We start from the raw sequence: 25,654 nt of genomic DNA on the forward strand, positions 1-25,654 counted from the left end.
AAAACAGCAGGTGGTATTTGGGATTGGGGAAAGAAATCTTAAACAGAAGTCTTCAATCACTGTTGGAAGCCCTTGCTCTAGTCATGTGACTGACCCCAAGTCATCCTGTTCCTCACTTTTCTCCTGACCATGGGTCCTTGGAGCTTGTCCATGGGCTGTCAATGAGCATAAATCCCAGTGGTTTTAATGTGCAAAATGAAAAAATAGCATTCAGTATTCTCCCGAAAATGTGCAGAAAGAACCATCTGCAAATAATAAATTGTGCTTTAGTTTCATCTTCTATTCTTAAGACTAATCACCTGTTTAAATTGGTTCTAGACTCTTAATTAAAATTGTCAGTTCCTGAAAGTTCATTCTGAGCCTGACTCTCCCGTGAGAAACTGTAAATGTGGGAAATTCTAACACAGCTAGGAGATTCCGGCACACTGGACCTTACCTTACCTATAAACAACTGGGCTTGGTATATATATATATCAAAACATCATGATGTACCCCATAAATATACAGTTATGAATTTTTGATTAATAAATTGTTAAAACACTTGGGCTTGAAGAGACTAAGCAAAATTGAGTTTTCAGGTTTTGCTACTTGCTTTTCACCAGAATAAATCCAGCTGTGTGTGGTGTGATTTTGTTTTATTTTTCTTTAACATACTATTTTCATTTACTATCATAGTTTACTGTGTACATTCTACTAGGAGAGAATATAACAACGTCCATAGTGCGAAAAAAAATTGACATTCTAAAATGTCAGCCTTTAAAGTCATCAACCTCTCCCCTTACAATGGTTGAGAATATTGTAACAAGTTTGAATGGGCAGCTGTTTTTACCAGTATTATACCTTGTTTTATAGAGTTCTTTATAGTATGCAGGGTATATCCCTATAGATTTTCTCACTTGGATGATCTAAGCATCCCTGTTTCTATAATTTCAGCACTTTGTGAATTATCTTTAGCCAATGTTTCTTACCCAATCATCTTCTATCAATCAACCAAGCAGGCATCAGTAATTCCCCATCACAAGGAATGTAAGCTTATTTTAATAACATTTGAGGCAAAACCTCATTAGAAAAAACAAATCCCTCGTCTGTTCCTGTGATTTATTCTAGAGCCAAACATCTGCAGCTCAATTTCTTTGAACGATGGTCTTCCCTGTCCTATGAACAGCTGAGAGGTGAGGGAGTGTCTTGGACAGGTGTAAATAACACACGGGAACATGGCACATGAGCTTCAGGGACGGCTTTAGAAGAAAAGCACCCACTTAACTCTTGAAGCCTGGTTTGCTTCACTGAATCCCAGTGGGCAAAGCTCTGTGCAAGGCTAAGAAAGTGAACAAGACAAGCTTCTACCCTGTTTTCCTCTAGGTTCTGTCATTATTTACGTATGTCAGGGCCAACAGATGCGGCAACCACTGCTACGGGAAAGACAGCTTGTTATACTCACGTCACGGGACTCTACACAAGGAGACACTGGGGTTGGTCTGGAGGTGGGGGGGGGGAACTGGCAAGAGCCTTTGTTGTGGTTTGCCCAGCAAGGAACGGGCAAGGCAGGGCCAGCAGTTTTAAGATTGGCTAGTTTGAGTAATTTCAGCAGGCTCTGCAGCGTAGGAGCTGTGGCTAGTTGCATGGTACCTAGCCCGGGGCAATGAGAGTAGGGGAATACCTGGCCCTACATCAGGGAAGGGAAATTCTGGCCCCCAATAAATGAGACAGTACGGATGTGTTTTCAAGATTGCCATTTGACAGGAGCACTCCCAGGAGAGTTGTTTGCTGTCTCTAGAAAGTGGCTAACCCTGGGAGGGGCCATTTCTCCAGGGTCAGAAGAGCCCCAGATGTCAACGCGTTGGAATGGGGAAAAAAAAAAGACATGTTTAACATGCCCCCTCGAGGGCGGACACTTTAGCATGGCCGCAGGAGGAAGCTAAACCTGGCACACAAACCCCCAGGCCTTGGACTCTCTGCCTGTATGAGTAGGAGTTCAGATTGTGTGAATGACAAGACTTCTGCAAAGCCTCCCATCTGCGATTCCACGAGGTAATTAAATATGAGAAGAAGGTGACAAATGCTGTAATAGAATTCAATGCTCTGGGAAAAAAGGAAAAGGTGGCTGAGAATTGAAAATTGGGACGGTTTGGAAGGAAAGCACCAGCGTCGGGTGAGGGGATTCGCATGGAAAGGATGTGGATGGGCAGGCTGGTGGGGCTGGGGGTGAGGCAGGGGGGATTCCTCTTCTCAGAGGCACTGGGCAGAAAACAGGAGTTCACCAGCAATGAAATATCTCCACCAAGATTCCAAGTGCCAAGGTTGAGAACCCCTGAATTTGAGTAAGAACTGGTATGGAAAGGTGTATGGATTTTTAGTATCCCAAGTGGGCAGGAATCAGTGTTCCCCAGGACCTGGCCTGAGGCAGGAAAAGAGAGAGGCTGGAGCCAGCTATTGCAAGGCATTTGATCTCCTCTAAGCCTGGCTCTCAGGGACTGGGGATGGGGGTGGTGTGGAGGAGAGGTGTTGGAAAAAGGGTACAAAGTTCCAGACAGGAAGAATAAATTTTAGAGGTCTGTACCGCATAGTAACTACAGTTAATAATACTGTATTGTACACTTGAAATTGCTAAGAAAGTAGATCTTATATGTTCTTAACAAAAAACTTCAAGTATGGGCCGGGCGAGGTGGCTCATACCTGTAATCTCAGCACTTTGGGAAGCTGAGGCATGTGGATCATCTGAGGTCAGGAGTTCAAGACCAAGCTGGCCAACATGGTGAAACCTCGTCTCTACTAAAAAAACAACAATTAGCCGGGTGTGATGGCAGGTTCCTGTAATGCCAGCTACACAGGAGGCTGAGGCAAGAGAATCGCTTGAACCCAGGAGGCAGAAGTTGCAGTGAGCCGAGATCAGGCCACTGCACTCCAGCCTGGGCAACAAAGCGAGACTCCATCTCACAAAAAAAAAAAAAAAAGAAAAAAAAAAAAAAAAAAAAAAAAAAAAAAAAAAAGTGTGTGAGGTGATGGATATGTGAGTTAGCTTCATTTAATTATTTCACAATGTATACAGATATCAAAACATCATGTTATAGTATATATACACAATTTGTTTGTCTATTATCCTTAACAAAGCTGATGGGAGGTTGGGCACTTAGAAAAACAAAAAGATTAATGCATCTCTACTGTCTGTTAAACTTTACTCCATGAGCGTGAGGACTACATATGTCTAGCTTGGCCAAAGCCTGAAATACAGTATTCCTCAAAATATTTCTGTCGAACGAATAAGAAAAACAGTAAGTTAGATGTATTGCTGCCCTCATCCAGAGCCACCTTAGGTTTCATTAAAGAAATTGGGTTTAGGTTTGTTGATGTTTGGTTTTAGTATAAGCCAGATTTTGAATTTTTATAAAGTTAAATCTGTTGGCTTATTTTTTTTTTTGGTAATTTCTTCTTATTCTAAATTTAAAAATCCCTCCCATATACTCCTCAGCCCTCATCAAAGATTTGATGAATATGCCCTTCCTTGTGTTTCTTATGGGTTTCCTTCTTTAAATATTCAACTGTGTTAGAAAATCAAACACCGCATGCTCTCACTCATAGGCAGGTATTGAACAATGAGAACACATGGACACAGGGAGGGGAGCATCACACACTGGGGTCTGTTGCGGGGGGGATTGGGGAGGGACAGCGGGGGATAGGGAGGTTGGGGAGGGATAACATGGGAAGAAATGCCAGATATAGGTGACAGGGTGACGGAGGCAGCAAACCACATTGCCATGTATGTACCTATGCAACAGTCCTACATGTTCTACACATGTACCCCAGAACCTAGAGTGCCATATATATATATTTTCATTCTCAACTGTTTTGGTCAGGCTGGCAAGGTGCAGTAGCTCACACCTGTAATCCCAGCACTTTGGGAGGCCAAGGTGGGTGGATCACCTGAAGTCATGAGTTTGAGACCAGGCTGGCCAACATGGCAAAACCCTGTCTCTACTAAAAATACAAAAATTAACTGGGCATGGTGGCAGGTGCCTATAATCCCGGCTGTTTGGGAGGCTGAGACACAAGAATTGCTTGAACCCAGGAGGTGAAGGTTGCAGTGAGCCGAGATCGCTGCGCCAATGCAGTCCAGCCTGGGCAATGGAGCGAGACTCAATCTCAAAAAAACTTTAACTGTTTCATTCTGTCATTCCTAGAGGGTGGTACAGGTACTCCTGGTACTCCTTGTGATAATGTAAGCTGATTTTAGGAATTCTGCTGATAATTATTCTTGTGTTAATAGTTGTCTAGGTTTTTTTTTTTTTTTAATTACTTTGTAATCAGGACATCAGACCTGTATTTCACAGAGGATACTGCTTAGGGTAAGGGTAAGTTTTTAAAGATGGGTCTGTTTTAAAATTTAAATGGATAATAGTATGTAGAGTTGATAAATATAAAAAACTGGTAATAGGGATCTGAGAATTACTAAAGTGTGGGAAACATTTGTTAAATCCGTGGGTTTTTTTTCTGTCTAGAGTAAGGTAACACTCAAGTGCTTTTCTCACAACTCACCACCAGATCATGAACCAACTATTCCAAACCATTTATTGGATTTCTCTTTGACAGTCATTTTTTAAAATCATGTATCCGTTCTTATATGCAACATTTCTGGATAATCTGTTTTGTTCTATGAACCTTTCATTGGTCTTGAGCTGTTACTGTATTTTTAATTACTGTGCTTGACTTAATGTCTGGCCTAGCAGGTCTCCCCTCCCCCAAAGGAGAGGCGGATTTTGAGGGCTAGGGTCCAGAGTTGGGGCAAATGACAGACAGTAACCCATGAGCCACAGCACACCCAGCAAGGCCGTTGGGACCCGACCCAGGTGAATGCGGGCTACAGCCGTGGAGCTGACCCAACGTTCCCAGAACCCAACATGGTAGTGCAAGATCTCTATTATCCTAAGGGGAAATGGAGAGGAACAAAAATAAATATTAGACATCACATTCAGATGAGAAGAACCAATGATACTCTTGGTCATTGGGAACTAGACTTGTAGTGATGAATTTGGAACCATAAGGGAGAACTAAAATGAGACTAGGTGGATCATGATACCCTTTCTGTTGTCTGGTTATCTGCCTGCGAAATGGGTAGATACAGCCTGTTGCTCAATAATGTTGAAAAGACAATTTATCTGGAAAAGACATGTATATATAGACAGGCACACCCACACATGTGCACACACAATGTGATATACACAAGTGTGCTAATCCTAAGGAAATCAGATACAAAAATCCAGACTTAAAGCCAGTGTGTGGATAGGCACTGACTCCGTCCCCGCCCACAGTGTTCCCATTGAATGACAAGGTTCCTTTCAATGCGCAGCTTCCCTAATGATTTCAATTATTTCTTTGGAGTCCGCCAACACCCCCTATAATTTATTTTTAATTTTTATTTATTTATTTATTTTGAGACAGAGTCTCGCTCTGTTGCCAGGCTGGAGTGAAGTGTCGTGATCCTGGCTCAATACAACTTCTGCCTCCCAGGTTCAAGTGATTCTCCTGCCTCAGCCTTCAGAGTAGCTGGGACTACAGGCGTGTGCCACCATGCTCGGCTAATTTTTATATTTTTAGTAGAGGCATGGTTTCACAGTGTTAGCCAGGATGGTCTCAATCTCCTAACCTCGTGATCTGCCAAAGTGGTGGGATTACAGGCGTAAGCCACCGTGCCTGGTGCAATTTTTTTATTCATAAAAATAATGAATCTCACATACACCTTTTCTAAAACATGCAGGGCAAAAAGTGGGGTGTACTAGAGGCACATGGATTTGTCCATCCCCCAGCTTAATGTGTCAGTGAAGCAGGATGAATCCGTGTGGACAAACAGAATGGGATTTGGCAGAACTGAATAGACAGTAGGAGTGGAAAGGGGCTTAGAGTGCTTTTACTTCAAAAGACTATCCTACAGAGGAAGGAACAAGGAATCTCATGACCCACATACACCCTCCCCACTTCCCAGCAGAGTGACACCCCATAATACTATTTCTTTTGCCACCAAAGAGCAAACTGCAATCACATTTGGATGGAGGCACTGTTGAGTTAAACTTGCTGCCTCTGTTGAATTTCTGGTGTCTCAAGTTTGGAGAGAATGCAGTGGACAGCAGCTCACTACATGTGAGTGAAAGCAAGAGAAGACAGCCAGGCGGTGCTGAGTCATGCTAGAGCAGATGCTGAGTCATGTTGAATCATGCTATCCTTTGGGATTCACCAAGGGAGACTAATCCCAAGGGAGTTTATTTTCTGTCTTAAATGAGGGTCTCAAGTGAGAACCTGGGTATGAATTGGATGAATATTCAAGTGGGAAAGGGACCAGGGGAGGATCCAGGAAGTCCACACCCTATAAAATGTTTGGGCTGTGTCTGGGGCCAGGACTTTGCCCATTCTGGAGAGTCCAGGATGAGGTCTCTTCCTCCCTCTGTAGTTTTCCAGGTGGGCTGTGGGATCTCCTGGCAATTGAAGAGGGCTTTGCAAAGATGAGCTGGGTTTATAAATAATGCATTTCCTTTGTCTTGCAGGAATTCGGGAGGCAGAGGTACAATCAGATCAGCTGTGAACAGCTTACATAGCAAATCTAATAGGTTTGTAAATTAGATTTTGTGTTCATTTGTTTTTGCTGTAAGGCAGCTATTAATCTGCTTCTCCTCTTTGCTGGATGGTGCCCTTCTTACTTAGCAAATAGATCTGTTTTGTTTCACTTTGGCTTTGCATTTCCCTAATCACTTTTCGGGGGAGCTGTCAATAGAAGATCACATGAAATGGCCCAAGGTCTAGAGGCTGCAGAGATGGAAAATGAAGATGGGTAAGAGTCACTTTCTGGAAAAGAGTCCACCCACTTTGTAATGCCTGGGACACCAATGAGCTTACTCAAACTTGCATGTTTGCTGAGCAGTGGAGACCCTGAAGGGAACCAGGATTTTCGCTGAATTTCACTGCAGTAGATGGCTTGTCCAGGAGGTTAAGATGGAAAATAAAGCATTCAGGAACTTTGCTGACACCTCTTAAAATATTTAAGGAGTCAACACAGTAATGTTAACCCTGATTATTGAATGTACACTCCAAATTCTGAAAGAGTGTTTCTACTTTCTGTAATGGTGCGGAACAGTCATTGGCCAGGGGACAGCTGGAAGCAAGAGAGCATGCAAACCCAGGCTTGCCCCTGGCTGTGGCTGCACCATGCTTCTGAGTCCCCATTCTCTGTCAATGATAAGTGCTCCAAAGCTATGGCCTGCAGTCTTATAACCCTGAACTTAAGGAGCTGTGGAAGGAAGTGCCAAGTTATTTGATGTAAACAAAAGCTGCTACTCAAAATCAAGGCTGTGTTTTGCTGTCTAAATATCCTATTTTGGTTAGTGTGGGCATAAGAGGTCCCTATGACGCAGGGGATAGACTATTATTTGCCCTTCCATACTTTTTTAGATCTCTTTTCCACATGAGACCTGTCAAGGACCTCTGTTCCTGACCCTGTATGACTGACTTGAGAAACTGTTCTCTCTGTCCCTGACATCATTGCTTCCAGCTCTCTAAAGACCTCTTAGTCACCTTGGAGCTTTGAATGAAGCCTCTGTTATGCCTGGTGAAAAGTGAATACAGCGGAAAGGAAGAAGGCCATGTGCGCCTAAGCCCCTCTCTGTTCGATTATGAAATGATGCCCCCTTTCAGAGAAAGAAGATCCTGCCCCTGAAGCCCAAGTCCCTGGTAATCGAGGGGGCACAGTCTCATAGGAATCAAGTATGAGAAATGGAAAAAACAGTCCTGGGGTCAGGCAGCCCTGGCTTCAGCCCCGATATTTGTTAGCCAGGGCCTTGGGCAAGTGATTTTACCCTTCTGAGCACTGGCTTCCCCATTTAATTACAATAATAACTGCAGTGTCTTCTTTGAGGAGTGTTTAAGGATTAGAACCACCAAATGTAAGGCTCTATCTAGCCCAGCACCTGATATGTTAAAGGTACTTAATCAATGCTTGTTAACACCACTGTGGATATATCTGTGGCATCAAAAGAAGGTCACTGGGGCTGAAGTTCAGGGGTCAGGAGGTGATCTTCCTCTAGTGTCATTTTGGACGTTGGGGAGGACTGGAGACAGGAGAATATGTTCACTGACGAGGAACATCTCAGCTCACCAATCCAGCACGTTTGTGCAGCACAGAGCGTGTCAAACCCGTGAACTGAGGCGGATCCTGGGGTTATCTAACCCATCCCCTTTATTTTACAGATAAGAAGGTAGAGTCCAGAAATCTGAAGGACTTTCTCAAGCCCCCCAGTTACACTGCACCCGAGCCCCGGTTAAAGTCCCATAAGACCATGATGGGCTATGCAGGATGCCCATCTAGGGTGATCCAAATTCACCCTAGAAAGTGGAGAGGAATTTTACCATCATCCACACCAGCATTTATCTCTCTCCCTTTCCGACCTTTACAACCTTGTGTCCAAGAGAAGTCTGGAAACCTTTCCTGGAGGCGTCCGAGCAGGTCCCCTCTCTAAGCACCTATGATAGAATTCCTCTACAGATCCTTTTCTGAGAGCCTGGTGCCACCCAGTGTGCCCCAGTTTCTGGGAAGCATCGCCCTAGACTGAACTCACCTTAAGCTATGAGATGCCAGGGCACACAGTCACTGATTCCTTCTGAGCACATCAGCTAGCCTCTTAGGGTAACAACTCCTCATCACCAACATTAAAGCATTTCCGTTGTGTGTACCTACTGAGGTAGGCTTCAGTGAAGCTCCAGTGAAGCTGCTAATTCCAATTCCACGTCTCTGAGGTCAGTGCCCCTGCCTATGCTCTGCATAAAAGTTGGTGATACTAAAAGGATACAGTGATACCAGCTCCTGCTGGTATCACTCATGAGGTGGAGGCCATTGGGGCATGCTCCCTTGAGAACATCGGTGCTCCCTTGAGAATTCCAGAACCTCAGGAAATGGTTATCTGTCTCTTCTATACTGTTTCTATAAATGGGCAATCTGTGGCTCAGAGAGGTAAAGTGATCACCCCACAGTCACACAGCTTATGCAATCTTTCCACTGTACCCTCTGCTCCTTGAATGAAAACAGGAAAAATTCCAAAGGGTTAGGTCTTGTGTATCCTCTCAGAAGCTCCATTAAGCCTGCATGCTAGGAAGAGTTCCTCTGCAAAGTTACAGATATTTGAATTCAAGACAAGTGATATCAGCCCGAAGGAGTCAGAAATATTGAGGAATGGAGGTTGGTGGGTGAAGGGAATGTGTGAGACAACATGCACCCCCAAATGAATTCCTTCTCTACCTGCGAAAGTCACAGTAGGGCTGGGCGCAGTGGCGCATGCCTGTAATCCCAGCACTTTGGGAGGATGAGGCAGGCAAATCACCTGAGGTCAGGAGTTCAAGACCAGCCTGCCCAACAGGGTGAAACCCCGACTCTACTAAAATAGAAAAGTTAGCCAGGTGTAGTGGCATTCACCTGTAATCCCAGCCACTCAGGATGCCGAGCCAGGAGAATTACTTGAACCTGGGTGGTGGCGGTTGCAATGAACCGAGATTGTGCCACTGTATTCAGTGCACTGCAGCCTGTGTGACAGAGCAAGACTCTGTCTCCAAATTAAAAAAAAAAAAAGTCAAAGTAGAATGTCAGGTTTAGAACTCACTAACAGGATTTCATCCTTTTTAACTTGGCTGTTTCAAGATAAATGCAGAGGACATAGATGTTTGGTTTGAACTCCTTCAAGCTTCCAAATTTGGTGTCACAAATCCACTTATTCTAACTGGGAGAATCTGCTGTCAGCCCAGACAAACAGAACTTTGGCTGTGACCCACATACAACTGTGTGCGTTCGGCAGTAAGCCGGCTGACTCTTCCACTGCCTTTTAAAGATAGAATTGTAACCTAGTTTATAGAAACCTACTAGCATAGATTTCAAGCCACTGAATTCAAGCCAGTCTTATAATACCTGGTGTTCCTGAGTCAGCTGGAAAGGGGGTGTTTACCCAGAATCATGATCCATGCAGGGAGTACAAAGCCAGCCAGTTATTTCATTCACCCAAGGCTTTCCCAGGGTGATTTCAACCTAAATTCAACAATACTTATTTATTGAGCACCTGCTATGTCAGACCACTAGGGAATATAAAATGAATGTGGGCGATCCCTTGCTTACAGCCTCACATGAGGGACAGACACAGCACAGATAACTGTGTGACAAGCGCCAGGTTTCAAGTAGCACCTCAGAGTTACCCCCAAGAGAGTGATGGGGCTGCCAGGGAGGAGGGTGAAGCCACAGGCTACAATTACATCATCCTGGTATGAGTTCTTGTTTTCTCTTTAAGTTTGTAAGCCCATCATTTGATACTTTGTTGCTCATATACCTGCTCCTTGTGGAGTTTATTATCAATAGCTTGAATAAGAAATATTAGTCTTCTGACAGTGACTGCCAGGTTTTACTGGGTAAAAAAACACTGGGGGCGGGGGAAGAAAAATAGGTTTATCACCCTCCTTCCTGTCTCCAAGAATGTATGTAGGTTATACCTGAGGGACAGAGTTTGTGCATTACTGGAAGATAAATAGACTTCTTTCTCTTCTCAGGTAATAACTGCAATTTTGCTCTTCTGGAAAAGTTTACATGCAAGCCCGTGCAAAAACAAAACTATTAGACTTGTCATCAGCTTGCTAACACATCATGTCCACCCTCTTCCTTTCTTTTCCTTCCAGAGCTGAAGTTGTAATAAATGGCTCCTCATCACCAGCTGTTGTTGACAGAAGTAATGAAAGCATCAAGCACAACATCCAGCCAGCCTCGTCCAAATGGAGACATAACCAGACGCTCTCTCTGAGGATCAGGTACTGGTAATTACCTACAGGACAAGGCAAGAAGACTTGGTCTTCTGCAGCACACACTGGCAAACTGCCGCTCTTCATCATCTAAAGCAGTCAGGATAGAAATAAAATGTTTACCTCCCGCTGAGGCAGGTTTCATCTGTAAGTGATCAATTGGAAATAAAAACCCGAGACAAGCCTGGCGGCCCAGCCTGTGTAGGTGGCGACTGGGGCCAGGAGGTGGCAGGAGTACCCACTGAGCTCCTGGGCTCAGAAGCAGCAAACCTTGAGCCTCAGGTCAGCAGCAAAGGGTGCCTGGGCAGTGGAGGCCACAGGTGGCTGTTTCTTCTGAGGCATAAAGAGTCCTTACTTGTTGGGGCCTGCCTGGCATGCATTCACATCCCCTTTCAGTGACTGTCCCCCAGTTTGTCCTTGGAGAGCTACTCCCTCCCTCAGCCCTTACAGCTTGCATAGGCTGCCCGTCTCCCACAACATGAAAATGAAAAACTAGAGCCACAGGGGCATTCGGAGAACTCAGGAACGGACATGACACCTGACCCGAAAGCAGAGTTCTGTTTAGCTGGAGAGCAGCTCATCCTGATCTGTGCAGAGTGATGTTTTCAGAGCACTGCAGGCTTGATCGGGTAGTGGCAATGGGGAACCCTAGAGAAGGACTGACAACTTCGGCATTTTGTACACTCAGCTTAGATGTCACCATGATTGACCCAGCAAATGTTTTTAAGTATAATCCAACTATTCCGTTCCAGATGTCGTGTTGGGGCCTGAGGGTGCTGGCATGAATCAGACATGCTAGGTGGGGACAAGACTGTAAGCAAAGACAAGACAGCATGGGCTGACATCCACATTAGGTGGTGCTGCATCTTACACAGATGTCATCTGTAAGTGATCAGTTGGAAACACAGACGCATACTGAGGAAAGAGCCATTCATTTTGTCAGGGGACTAAGAGGACTGGCCAGGAGCAGTGGGTTTTGAAGGATAATTAGGAGTTCACCAAGCTGCTTTCCACATCCACAGAGTCTATGATCTGGTACCTGTGCACGGTGCTGCAGGATCAGGAAGCAGGAGGCAGGGAATGAGGGGGTGAGGCTGGGACGGTAGCCAGGACCACATGGGAAAGGCGCTGATGACCATCCCAGGCCATGGGGAGAGGGGAGAGCAGCCACCAGCAATGTCACCACACAGAGCAGGGGTTCCCCCCTTCAGTAGGCTCACTGTCAAAATAGAAATGGCCCCGCACCCTAGTTCTTGAAGCTTAGTTTTGGGACATGTGCAGGGCTGGGAAGGAAAAGCATGCGCTCTGGTGACCTGGCAACTGAGAAACCATCTAAAGTAGCCAACTCCCTGCCACCCTGCACTTCTTACTCAACGCCTCTTCAGGGGCCTCCTGGTGGCCCTCCATCCCCCTCACAAAGCTCTAACAACTGCCCCCGTTGATCAGGGGCACCGTGGAGGTGGCACTGCCACCTGCATTAGTTCCCTGGGGCTGCTGTAACAAATTACCATTGACTCAGTGGCCTAAAACAGCAGAAGTTGATTCCTGCACAGTTCTGGATGCCAGAGTTCTGAGCACCCCTTGCAGGCTCCAAGGGAGAACCCATCCTCTTGCCCCTTCCAGCCTCTAGTGGCTGCAGAACTCTAGCCCCTGCCTCTGTCTTCTGTGGCCCTCTCCTCTGTGCCTCTACTTCTTTTTTTTTTTTTTTTTTTTTNGAAATCTCGGCTCTGTCACCAGGCTGGAGTACAGTGGTACGATCTCGGCTCACTGCAACCTCTGCTTCCCGGGTTGAAGCGATTCTCCTGCCTCAGCCTCCCAAGTAGCTGGGACTACGGGCACATGCCACCACACCCAGCTAATTTTTGTATTTTTAGTAGAGATGAAACCAATATGGTTTCACCATATTGGTCAGGATGGTCTTGATTTCTGGACCTCATGATCCGCCAGCCTCGGCCTCCCAAAGTGCTGGGATTACAGGCGTGAGCCACCGCACCCAGCCCTCTTCTGTCTTCTATGAGGACACTTGTCATTGAATTTAGGGCCCACCCGGGTAATCCAGGATGATCTCATCTCCAGATTCCTACATCAATTACATCTGCAAAGATGCTCTTTTGAAATATGGTCACATTCTCAGGTTCCCAGGGTTAGGAGGTGGACATGTATTTTAGGGGGTCACCATTCTCCCCACTACACCACCTGTGAATGAAATCCTCCTGCTAGTACAAGCCACCCATGGTCCCCTATGTCCCTTTCTCCCACCATTGGGTAGAGAGATAGCCCCCGCCCACCCTGCCCCATGAAGACCAGACTGCATCCTTCATAAAAACCCTGCACACACAGTCCCCTCAACAGGAACAACACACCTTCACCCAGAGGGAAAAAGAATTTCCTCCAACTTCAATTAATCAAGATTATCCACAATAAAAGATTCTGCAAGTGATTTGGAATGATGTTTAATAATTGATGGTAATTTCTCATAATTAGTTAGACATTAATTCACTCACAGAGGTGTTTATTTATGGGCTTTCTAGGGGCTCTCTTTGTATTTAAATACTTTGGAGTAAGTAATTGCAAGGGTTTCAGCAATTTCCCAGCTACATTAGTTTGTCAAGTCATATAATCCCCGGTAAAGCGCAGTAAATAAAAGCAATGCCTCTGTTTTTCATCAATGGATACGAATTAGTCTACAAGGGTGGTTTCCCCAACATGATAGCAAGAGATCCATTAGTAAGGAGAGACAGTGGATGAGAAGCCTCAAGCTCACCAAGTGTTCTAGCTGCGCCCCGGCTGCACCAAAAGCTCTTAAACCTGGATGCACATTAAAGTCACCTGGGGAGCTTTTGAGAGCAATGCTGAGACCTAGGCCACTTGCAGAACCAAGATTTCTTACGTGTCAGCCTGGAGCTCTGCAATACTTAAAGGTTCCCCAAGTGACTCAATGTGCAGCCTGCTGGAATGTACCACAGGCGGTGAACATCTCAAATCCAGCAGGCCTTCAGGCCTCAGTGTTACTGTCTGTGAGATGGGACAGCCATCCTACAGCGTCTCACATTTGCAAAGTGCATGAAACTTCTGCACCTCCAGGACTCTGAAAACAAAGAACTGCATCTGTTTGTTCCAGATAGGAATTTGCAGCAGAATATGAAATTAGCTTCAGCTTATCTAGGTCCCCAGTTTCTTTCTCTTTATGAATAACGAATCATTTCTAAAAATCTTGGGCTATATGTAAACAGTTTTTTAAGTAATACCAGGCTAGGATTCGCAGGCTCCGTGGAGGAAGGCTGTGTGTTTCAGGTAAAGCTTTTCTGGCAAGTCCACGAGGACACCCATCCCTTTCCTGACCTCACTCCATCCTTTCTTTGTGCTTTGCTAGATGATTCAGTTCGAGAACTTTCTCTAACTCAAAGCTACCCTAGAGCCTAGAGAGCTGTCCTTTGCTCTGAAACAACACAAAGGAGCCCTTCTCTGTGGACCAGCGAGGTGTCCATATTTACAATCTCCCCACCATAAACACTAGATAGCACCTAGCGGGGGCAGCAAGGGGAGCTGCTCCAGCCTGCAGGATGGCAGGCCGTCCTCTCAGTGTCTCAAAGGCGGACATGTTTGTACACATCACAGTATCCATCCCTCCAGAAAGCTCCTTTGCCCAGAGAAACCTTCCATGGAAGACAAGGGGCTGGTAAGGAATAAAAGGCTCCTGTACCTGACTTCCTACTCCTGGGCAACTTTGCTAACCTGTTCTCAACATCTAGGAAGTGCAGGAGTAACAGAGAAACTTGGATTTTGTACCTAACCATTCATTTTCATCCCTGTCAGAGAATGGCCCTAAATCCCCCTAAGAGAGTGAGTGTAATGTAGGGTCACCAAATATCTGGGTGTGCCCAAGACTGAGGGGTTTTCAGGGATGTGGGGTTTCAGTGCCCAGGCCAGGAAGTCTTAGGGAAACTGGGATGGTGGGCCACCCCTCCTTCTGGGGCCTGCTGTGAGGAGCTCACCCCCAGCTTTAATGGAGTGATTTGCCACGCTGTTTTTGCCTCACAAAGGAAGAGGGCATAACCCTGGCAACTCCATGTTGGCCACCACCATAGCTGCCTCTGGGCCATTTCTGGGCACCCTGCCTGGAACCCATTCTCGAGGGCACCTGAACTCTTAGCACGCTCCGTATTTGCTGGGCTCCAGCCACCCTGCAGGGCGACACTGGACAAGAAAAGCTGGGTTGGCAAAGGGCAGCTGGCACCACAGGGGCTTTCCTTACGCATGTTTGGTTTCCACAGGAAGCAAATTTTGAAGTTCTTGGATGCTGAAAAGGACATTTCTGTCCTAAAGGGAACCCTGAAGCCCGGAGACATTATTCATTACATCTTCGATCGAGACAGCACCATGAATGTGTCCCAGAACCTCTACGAGCTCCTCCCCAGGACTTCGCCGCTGAAGAACAAGCACTTTGGGACTTGTGCCATCGTAGGCAACTCGGGGGTCTTGCTGAACAGCGGCTGTGGGCAGGAGATTGATGCCCACAGCTTCGTCATCAGGTAACATGCCCAGCAGGCACTCTGGGGCCAGAGCGGCAGGCAGGCTGTGTTTCAGGGGAGCATTTCCAGCTGCCCCAAGAGATTGAAGCAAGACAGTTAGCCCCTACTCTCAACCATGACTGCTCATCAGAATCACTTGAGGAGCTTTGTCCCCAGTGTCCAGAATGTACCTCCAACCAATGAAATCAATGGAGGGGAGGGGAGGGGGAGAGAGGTGCGGCAGGGGTGCGGGCACCCAGGGAGCCCGGTCATTCTGATGTACAGCCAAGGTTAGGAATCACTGATCCACAGCAGAGGGGGGCAGATGCCGGCCTGCGGCCTGCTCTTGTAAATAGAGTGTGGTTGAAACACAGCCACGCCACTCATTTTCATGTCATTCGTGGCTGCTGTTTCACTACAAGGAGAGTGGAGTCATTGGGCACAGTGAAGTTGTTGGGTGGAATGCAGAGTCACAACAGGAAGATCATATCGCCTGCAAAGCCAAAAATGTCATTATCTGGCTCTTTACCGAAAAAGTTTGCTGATCCCGAGGTAGAGCCTGGTACGAAAGGCTGGTAAGAAAGTCTCCTGGGCTGGTCAGTTGTTGGCTCACGCTTGTAAAACTCTGTAAGTGTCCTGGAAGGGGAAGCTCTACGAACGACTTTATTACCCTGCTTTCAAAATCTAGGAAGTGTGGGAGTAACAGAGAAACTTGGATTTTGTAACTGACCATAATTTTCTCCAAGATATCAGCTCTCATTTTCCAGTTGCCCAGGACATTTGCATACAAAGTTACCCATAGGCCTGACACCTGACCCCCAATCCACCACAGTCATGGAAACAAGGCCTTGCTGTCTCTCGGTCAGAATCAGGGTATGCAGAGCGTTGCATTTCACTGCAGGCGGCTCCCCAGCCCTGGCAGAACTGCACACGTTCTCATGTTTCTGTGGGGACCAACTCGAGGCAAAGACAGCCTTGTTCTGGGGCTTTGGGAAGCTGCCTTATCGCAGAGTTCTCTGAACCCCTGGACATGGGAAGAAACTGTGTCTTTACTCTTAGCGTCCACTGGGATTGAAACAGTACTGCAGCCTGCCAGCCAGAGTTTTCTCATCCTCTGCCAGGCCCAGGTTGCCCTGGCACATCCAAGGACTCAGTCCCTGTTTTTCAAAGTCCTCCAGTCTAAAGACAGTTGGAGGGAGAGTCAGGGGAGGGCAAAGGAAGAAGGAAACGTGGCAGGTCTGTCTGATTGGAAGCCAGAGGAGTGATGGGTGGGCATTAAAGGTGAGCGTGTGGGGGCCAAGGCTTCTTCCCAGGGGGTCGGATTCCCTCCAGGGTGCCCAGCAGTATCCAGGGGGTCCTTTCAGAGCTAATGCCACACAAGTAAGCCATGCCTCTTTCTTTGTCACAAGCCATGAGTTCTCACAGTGAGCTTTACACACCCCATGAAGTCCTGACCCTGACCCAGGAATTTTTAGAGGCAGATTTGGGCCACAGTTTCCTTTTGGGACCCTTTCACACAGTCGGCAGTGTGGACTGCAAAGCTGTGCCTTGGCTCTGCTACCCATTTGCCACATGACTTGGAGCGTCTCATTCTGCCTTTCTGGGCCTCCGTTTTATCATCTGTAAAATGGGCTGGGTGGACTGGCTGGCCTTGAGGCTCTTTCACGATGAATACGGTCTGTACTCTGGCCCAGTGCTTCCCAAACTTTACCGTGCACAGGAGTCACCTGGGCTTATCGACACACAGAGTTCTGGGGTCTAGGGTGGGGCCGGCCACTCAGCATTTCTAACAAGCACCCCAGGGGATGCACTGCTGGTGTGTGACTGCACATGGAGAGGCGAAGCCAGGGCGTGCTCTGCCTCACCCCTGGGAGTCAGGTCCACACCCATCCACACATACTGGAAAAATATGGATCAAAAATGCCAAGGAGCAAGCTACTGCACAAAACGCAGTTGTTCTTTGTCCCTTGGGCCTTTGTCCATGGCTCTGAAACACACATGTGTCTCTTCGGGGTGTTTTAGGACAAGATGATGCAGCCCCACTATGTACAGACCTGTATTTTACATCACAGGCACGGTACCCAGAAGCGGCACTAGCTCCTCCACCCTGCTGGGACCATTCCTCTGGATTCTTCCCATCGAGGAGTTTATTCCATGCCCTGCACTTGGAAACATCCTGCAGGTCAAAGCTCCACACTAACAGTGAAGAGGGCATGATGCTGCAAGCATTCAATGAGACGGCACACCTGAACGTGCCTGGAACGGAGTCTCCCACACAGCAGGGGCACTAAGCGTTAATTCCCTGTGGACTCTGTGTCTCTGCTCCACCCACCTCACCCCCAGGTGGTGAGCTCCTCCAGAGCAGAATGGCTGTGCCCATCTCTGGGCCTCCAGTCCAAGGCTGTGCCGGGCCAGAGGAGGGCCTCCATGTGCCTTTGCCAAAATGACAGATGCTGTAAAGTTCCTGCTAGACGTTTCTCTCTCTGCCAATCCAAGTCTTCAATCCATTCACCCTTCCTCCTCCATGGGAGAAACACAGAGACATGCAAGACCTCACCCCCTCTCAGGACACTCAGTGTGGGGAATACACGCATGTAAGTCCCGGTGGGACACATGGCACGCAAAATGCAATGATCTTGCAGAACCTGGTGCCTCCTAGGGTGTTCAGGGCAGGCTCTGGCAGAAGCAGCATTGGAGTGTGGTGTGCCTTTGACCAGTGAAAGTGGTGAGGAAGAGGACACAGCAGGAACAGAGACACGGAAGCAAGAAGGCAGATGCATGGATCAGGGCGGGCACTGCTCCAGCAAGCATCCGCTGCAGAGTGCTGCTGGGAATGGATGAAGGGCTGGTCCCAGGAGAGCCCCATGGTCCTGCAACGCCAGGCTGAGGACACTGTGTCTATCTGGGATTATGTGTGCAGCGCATAAGTTCTCAGATATTTGGGGATCAGGATTTCATTGTGCACACACACACACACACACACACACACACACACACTTTCCTCCATAGGGAGAATCTGATGAACACCATTCCATGGATAAATCACATCACACCATCATTGTTATCCCTTACCATTTACTGGCCACTTAGAATGTACCAGGTGCTATTCTATGTGCTTCATGTGTATTAACAGTTCTCACAACTACTCTGTAAGGAGTGCTCTGTGTTTATCCTGGCTTTGCAGTGAGGAAACTGAGGCATAGAGAGGCAAGCCCCACACAGCTAGTGAGGGCTGAAGCCAAGCCGTGGACTGGGCAGTTGGCCTCCAGTGCCTGCCCAAGCTGCCTCTCATCCTGCAGAGCACTCAGTGTGTACCTGTGGGTGTGGTGGTTTCTGGAAGAGAATGACTCCTTTCCCGCCCAGAGCCAAGCTCATCCAAGCAATGCAGCCCACCCAGAAGTCACTGTGGGAGGCCTGGCCTACTGTTGGACAAAGGAGAGCCTAGATCAGATTGAACCCGTTCCTAATGCCTCCTCCTCACCTCAGTGAAGCAATTCACATCTGGTGGGGAAGGAAGACGTCTAGACAGCCCACTTAGGCAGCGCTCCCCCAACCCAGCCTCCTCACTGAGGCACAGTCATTGGAGAAGCTTGGACTTCACATCCCCTCCCTGCCTCCCTCTTCTTGTGCGTCCTGCTTGTAAGGTATGGAGCCCCTGCTGTGAGCTGAGGCCTATACTGAATGAGGGCCTGCCTGCGAGGTGCATGCAGCCCCTCTTCCCATTGGCCACGGCATCTTCCAGGAGGTGGCATCCCAGCCAGGCCCACACTGCAGTCAGGAATGTTTACTCCTATACCCTCCTGGGCCATCTCTTAAGTCGCCAGGGTCGGGTGCCACAGACACTTCGTTCCCCTTGCCTCACTCACAGCCCCTCCTGCCCAGTGGGTGCTTCCAGTCCATCTGAACTGCATGCAGACCACTTGGCCCTGCTCTCAGGACCTGGAGCTTGCCAAGAATTGGCCCCATACCCTCAGGAAGGCCATGGAAGCCCGGCTCTGCCGTGTTTCAGGGCTATAGGAGTACCTGAGAGCTGGGCAGCCCCACACTGGCTGATGTGCTGCTGTGACACCTCAGTCTCTGAGGCTGTGGCAAGGGCTCCTGAAGGGGAATTGACCCAGGGCAATCCTAGCCCCTTGCAATGTTTAGCCATAGTCAAAGATGGCAAGGTCTAGGGGCAGGGATGAGAAGAGGGGATATTTTTGGGGGTTAAGTCTGAAATCACAAACAGGCTGTTTAAGTGAAATATACCTGAGCTTGACTCCCGGTGGTTCCATTTCTAGCTCTGGGACTTTGGGCAAGTTCATTCTCACACACTGGACCTCCATCTCCTCATTTGTAACAGGAGGGTGATTAAAAGCAGATCAAAATAAACCAAGCTGACCTATGTGAAGGGCCCAACCAGTGCCTGGCACACACCAGGGGCTCAAAAAAATATTAGTTTTCTTTCTAATCAACCACTTTTTCTCCTCAGTTATTGAAGAAGGAAAGTCCTTGCTTAAAGGGGGTATGATGCTGCCTCTCTGGATTTCCTCATTTGATGATCACCTGGGATCCCTTATGTCCATGTATCCAGCCTCATTTTTTACTCTTAACTGGATTTCTCAGACTTATTTTCACTTGTCAAAAGGCTTTTCCACCATCAAATCCTCTGTGCCAGACAGCAGCCAGACCTCCCCCACAGTGCCCCCTGCTGCCATCCCAGTCCCAGGCACAGGCAGGAAACCCAGATGTGCACACCCAGGCTGGGTCTCCCATAAGGAAGTCATCAGGTTAAATGGCTGAGGCTGTCCACCCAGGTAGCCTGACTTGTCAGCCTGAGTTTGCAGCAGACTCTCAGTCTGCCCTCCAGCACCCAGCTCCATCCCCTGCAATCCATACTGCAGCTTCAGCTCATTGCTTTCTAATTGTGGCCAAAAATTCTAATCTGTCCCTGTCACCCTCCTGCTCCAGAACCCTCAGTGGCTCCCTACGGCCCTCAGAACCAAGTCCCTGACGCACAGGTCCTTTGATAGGCAAGACCACTCTGCTTGCCCCCCCAACCCCATCTCCTCCACACAGTATGCTCCAATCAGACCAAATCGTCTGCCTTTCCCTAAACAGCCATGCTGTCTCCCACCTCTCTGCCCTTGGAAACCTTTCTTGTGCCTACAGGGCTGTAGCAGGGCACATACTAAACTGCTTGGCTGTAACACTACCTGAAGAGGAAGAGCTTGTGAAACACAGGTATCAATGCTTAGGGCCACCTGTTGAATCAGAATCTCCAGGTGAGGAACCGGGCAGTCGGTATTGTTAACAAGTGGCTGGGGCGATTGTTCTGACTTGGCAAACTGGAGAAGCACTCTTTTCATGTACCTTGTCTACTAATAGATTTCTGCTTAGCGGTCACCACCTCGGGGAAGTCCACCTGACACTCCTCCTTCCCATAGACTGGTGACAAGACAGCAGTTAGCATTTACCAAGCTCTTATTATATCCAGTAGTGTTCTAAGGACGGGGCATGTAGCAGTTCTTTTAATCCTTGGGAGGGATGCTCTTGTGATCTCTATCATAGTTAAAGTAATGGAAGGTCTCAGGAAGCACAGAGAAATTGAGCAAGTTTCTAATAATCACACAGGTAGAAAGTGTCAAAGCGAGTTTAGAGCCTGGGAGCCTGCCTTCAGATCCCTCACTCTGTCACCTCCTGGGCCAGGTCACTCCTGGCAACAGCATCATCATCCTGCGGGCTGAGGACTGGCTTACTTGCTAATTTCTTCCTCTCCTAGATCCTAAACTCCAGAGTAAAAGGCAGGCATTTACATCCGCAGGATCTAGCAAAGTTCTAGGTACACGGTATGAACTCAGTCAACATTCGTGGTGGAAAAAGGAGGAGAAGGGATGACACGAGGGGCCTGTGAGTGTGGAGAGATGCCCTGGGTCTTTGTTTGGGGATGCGAAAGAAGCAAGGAGAGGCAAAGGATGGGATCAAGTTAAAGAGAAGAAGGGGTCTCAGCTTTCCCAGAAGGATTATGTTGCCTTTTTATCCGGCAGGTGCAACCTGGCCCCAGTACAGGAGTACGCCCGGGATGTGGGGCTCAAGACAGACCTGGTAACCATGAACCCCTCCGTCATCCAGCGCGCCTTTGAGGACTTGGTCAATGCCACATGGCGGGAGAAGCTGCTGCAGCGGCTGCACAGCCTCAATGGCAGCATCCTGTGGATCCCTGCCTTCATGGCCCGGGGCGGCAAGGAGCGCGTCGAGTGGGTCAACGAGCTCATCCTGAAGCACCACGTCAACGTGCGCACTGCATACCCCTCGCTGCGCCTGCTGCACGCCGTTCGCGGGTAAGCTGACTCCCTACAGGCCAGTAGGACCGTCGCTAAGTGTGGGAGATGCTTGGCAGGCAGCATCCCTTCCCCAGGTGCATTTCCATCCCAGTTCCACCACTCACTTGCCGGATGGCCTCAGCAAGTCACCTGGCCTTTCTGAGCCTCCATTCCTTGAGAGATGAGGGGGTTTAGCAAGTGGGTTTCATCTGGCATGCCAATTGTGACCAGTTGGTAGTGCCTGTCTTAAGAGCTGAGTTGAGAATTATCCTGGCTGTTGGGCTGTCTCGAGGCTCAGAGGGAACAGATGCCATGAATGTGGGAGGAGAGATGGTGGCTGGTAAGTCACATGCCATCCCAGGTGGGTGATTTTCAAGAAAATCAGGACCAGATGCACTTGACTTTAAGTAATTCACCTTAATCTCTCTAAACTTTAGTTGCCTTTTCAGTGAAATAGGGGTGGGAATGGTAAGACAGGAGGATGTGAAGACTAAATGAGATAATGTATATGAAATGCCTAGTAAAATTTTGGCAGAAACAATGTGGTATCAGTCATCACCATCTTTATGCCTCAGTGCAATATTCTCTAACTCTGCAGAGCACATCTTGTTGATTGGGCTGAGAGCGTCAAAGGAGTGCCCACAGGATATGTTTTTATCCACGAGGTCCTCTCTCTAAGATGGAGGGGAACTTCACCTAGGCAATATGAAAGAGACAGGGAGAGTTAAAGCAATGGAATCCACTCTCTTTAAGAAGAGTTTTGATGTAACTAATTAGGTAAGGATTCTCCTGGTTAGGTCTAGATCTCTAATTCCAGAAAAGAGAGTCCAAGAATTAAGGCAAACAAACAGAAAATGTTGAGGAGGGTCTGAACTATTCCTATCAAGAAGTCCATGTCAACCCAGATGGCATTCTTAAACAGCCCCAGTCAAAAAAAAATAGTAGTTCCCAATCTCTTCCTTGTTTCCTCCCATTTACGTGACCTGGCGTAGATCTCTCTGGCACATGGATCAGTAAACTGGCTAGGAATTTGCTAGGGTCCATCATAGCGGCCACAAGAAAAATAGTTTAATATTAATCATTCACTCTCTTCCAGTTATCTGTCACAGTAAAAATCATCTAACAACTCCGTGGCTTAAAAAATCATTTTATATTTTTTACAGTTTTTATTGGCTAAGAATTTGAGAAGGGCTAACCTGAATGGTTCTTAAGTCAGGTGCAGTCAGATTGGCTAGAAGTAAAACAGCAGGGGTCTGAAGCAGCTGGGGTTGACCATGTGTCTCTTTCTCTTTATGTTATCTTAGGATTTCTCCAAGTGATTTCTCTACATGGGCTAGATTGGGCTTCCTCACAGCATGGTAGCCTTGGAGTGGTCACACTGTGTACATGGTGGCCCAGGCTCTAGCACAAGTGACCCAGAGATGAAGGTAGAAGCTGCACCACATTTTAAGACCACATAGTGTCACTTCTATTATCATCTACTAGCCATCTAGTCATTGTATCGGCCTAGAATCAAGGAGAGTAAACATAGACCCTGACTCTCAATGGGAAAGTGCCAATTTGTGGACATGTTTTAAACACCTACACACATTCATTCCGCATATATTTACTGAGTGCTTACTATGTGCCAGGCTCCGTTCTAGACACTAAGATACAGCAGTGAATAAAGTCCCAGATCTCATTAATAATCAAGTTTTCTTACAGGGAAAGATAATTTATAGGTAAACAAATAAATAAGATACTTTTAAACAGTGCTATCAGGAAAGTCTTCTCTGGAAAGAAGAAGCTGGTTTGAGCTAAGTCTCAAGGGACAGAAAGGCACCACCCATGTGCAGATCTGGGCTAGAAACCTTCCAGGTGGAGGCAACCTTAAGTGCAAAGGCCTTGAAGTGGGAGGGTGTGTTCAAGATTCAACCAAGAGACAAGTGTGGTTGAAGCAGAGTGAGCAGGGAGAAAGGGGTAAGGAAATGATGCTGGTGAGAGAGGCAGGGACTAGAATGCACGTATCTTTGTGGGCCATGGTAAGGAGTTTGGATTTGGTTCTAAGTTTGAGGGGCAGTGAAGGAGCTGAGGTAGAAGATATGAGTTGTGTCTTTAAAAGATCCCTCCAGCAAGAATGAAATCTGGAATATTTGTTAGGAAGCTGTTGCAATAGCTCTGGTAGAAAATAAGGCTGGCTTAGACTAGGATTACGGCATGGGAGATCTAAGAGTTGGTCAGATCTGCTATAAAATTCAGAGGTAAAGGCAGCAGGATTTGCTAGTGGATTCTGTTTAAGGACCGTAATGGGGGAGAGAAAGAGAAAAACCCAGGATGACTCTTAGGATTACAGTTTAAGCAAACAAGCTCAATATGGCGGTGCCATGTTCTGTGATAGAAGAGCTTAGAGAAGCCCATGCATATTTGGGGGTGCTATGGAAGGGAGTTCTTTCTTGAACATATGAAGTGTGAGATGCCTGTTAGAAATATATACCCCACCACACTCCTGACCTCCCAGCTTGGGGTCAGGCCCCACACCCAATTGGCCATCCAACCACATGGCAGATCACCAGGGACACGAGAGAGCCCAGTGTACAGACTCCACACTGACTGAGGGCATCAGGATGCTCCTCACTGGGGCCTTAGCATAACTTGCTGTGACCCTGGGAAGCCCTCTGAGCCACCCACAAAGGACTCTTGTCCTCATGAAAGTCACTGTGGTCACCCAAGCCTGTGACCAACACTGGTCTCACTAAGATAGGTATCAACAGGGAAAACCCATTGCCCCCAAAAAAGCCCTAGATAGATATTCCATAAGGGGCAGCCACAGGTGTGTCTGATGAAGCCAGAATGATACCCATATGGACACGGGACTCAATGGGACTACATCCTTTATCCTGGAGGTTGGCCTGTGAAGGCCATCTTTTCACTTCATGCTTGTCAGAGTAGGTCTGCAGTGGCAACCCTCACCTCATGGACTGGTTAAATATTAAATATTGTTTCTTCCTACACGGAGGAAACTCTTGAGATGGTTCTGGAGTCCTTGGGGATAAGAGGAGAAACACTGCCCTTTGTTAAGGAGAGAAAAAGTCCTCTGAATGGGGAATGGGCAGCCACCTGGAAGACACTGATGCAGCCAGAGCTATTTCCAGCTATAATTGACTCACTTTCATCTGTCAAAATAGCACTAAGCACCAGTAATAAGCCCTTTAAACAAACAGGCTGTTCATCCTGAAACTGCAACATCTTCAGTTGCAGGAACTCCCGGAAGAGGTGGGTGAGGTTAGCCTCTGCTTTTAGCAGTGGAGAAGAAGAGGACAAGGGGGGCTTGGAAAGGATTTCTGCCAAGGATTCTGTCCCTCCATCAGGCCACTGGACCTTGTAGAGTGCTGGGCCTAATAGAGCACCGTTGAAAAGGTAGGGAGCGCATGTCGTTAGCCCCTGCCTTGGTGGGACCTTACCTGGTGTTCACTGCAAGTCGGGGATGCTCTGGGGAGGAATTCAGTACAAAGCCACACAAGAAAAGACCAAGGGATTGTAGAGAGGAAGGCTGAGGAGAAATCTGGCCAAGAGGCATTGTAGCCTAGCACCAAAAACATGGGCTTTGGCGGTAGCGACACCTCCAAAGGGTCCAGATCCCAGCTCCGTGACTGGCTTGGTTGTATCACCTACCATCCCCAGAGCCCTGCAGAGGACACATGTAGTCCATCACTCATGGCTACTGTGATGGTGTCAGCTGCCACTTGGAGAGCTACAATTTGGGAAAGGGATTAGACTTGTCCTGTGTACTCAAGAGTTCCAGGGGCTGGAGCCACAAGGAGGAAATGCAATTAGACTGAATTTAAGAAAGGACCCTGTAGTAGTCAGAGCAGTCACTCATGAGTTCTTCACCTTGAAGTCCCAATAATGGACTGCAGTTTGCAAAATAATCTTCTTTCCTTATTTTAAGATGTGTTGCCCAATAAACCACCTATTTATGGAGTATGTGGGAGGTGGGAATAAATTTTATTGTAATAAAATATACATAACATAAAATTTACCATTTTAATGATT

The 25,654-nt window shown here is 47.5% G+C and overlaps 1 protein-coding gene across 2 annotated transcripts in view; it reads left to right on the forward strand.

The window, feature by feature from the left end:
• ST8SIA2 (ST8 alpha-N-acetyl-neuraminide alpha-2,8-sialyltransferase 2) overlaps positions 1 to 25,654 on the forward strand; it is an 81,242-nt gene that overhangs the window by 36,262 nt on the left and 19,326 nt on the right. Inside the window, exons 1-5 of one of the 2 annotated variants that reach the window (XM_037734835.1) lie at positions 1,775 to 2,031; positions 6,534 to 6,596; positions 10,690 to 10,818; positions 15,084 to 15,341; positions 21,347 to 21,640. In XM_037734835.1, coding sequence (XP_037590763.1) covers positions 1,964 to 2,031; positions 6,534 to 6,596; positions 10,690 to 10,818; positions 15,084 to 15,341; positions 21,347 to 21,640 — 812 coding nt within the window. In that variant the 5' untranslated portion in view covers positions 1,775 to 1,963. Of the gene's footprint in view, positions 1 to 1,774; positions 2,032 to 6,533; positions 6,597 to 10,689; positions 10,819 to 15,083; positions 15,342 to 21,346; positions 21,641 to 25,654 lie in introns of those variants that run through there. The other variant, XM_037734826.1, reaches the window with a different exon arrangement.

This window comes from Cebus imitator, unplaced genomic scaffold (assembly GCF_001604975.1).
Source record: "Cebus imitator isolate Cc_AM_T3 unplaced genomic scaffold, Cebus_imitator-1.0 Scaffold19, whole genome shotgun sequence".
NCBI lineage: Eukaryota > Metazoa > Chordata > Mammalia > Primates > Cebidae > Cebus > Cebus imitator.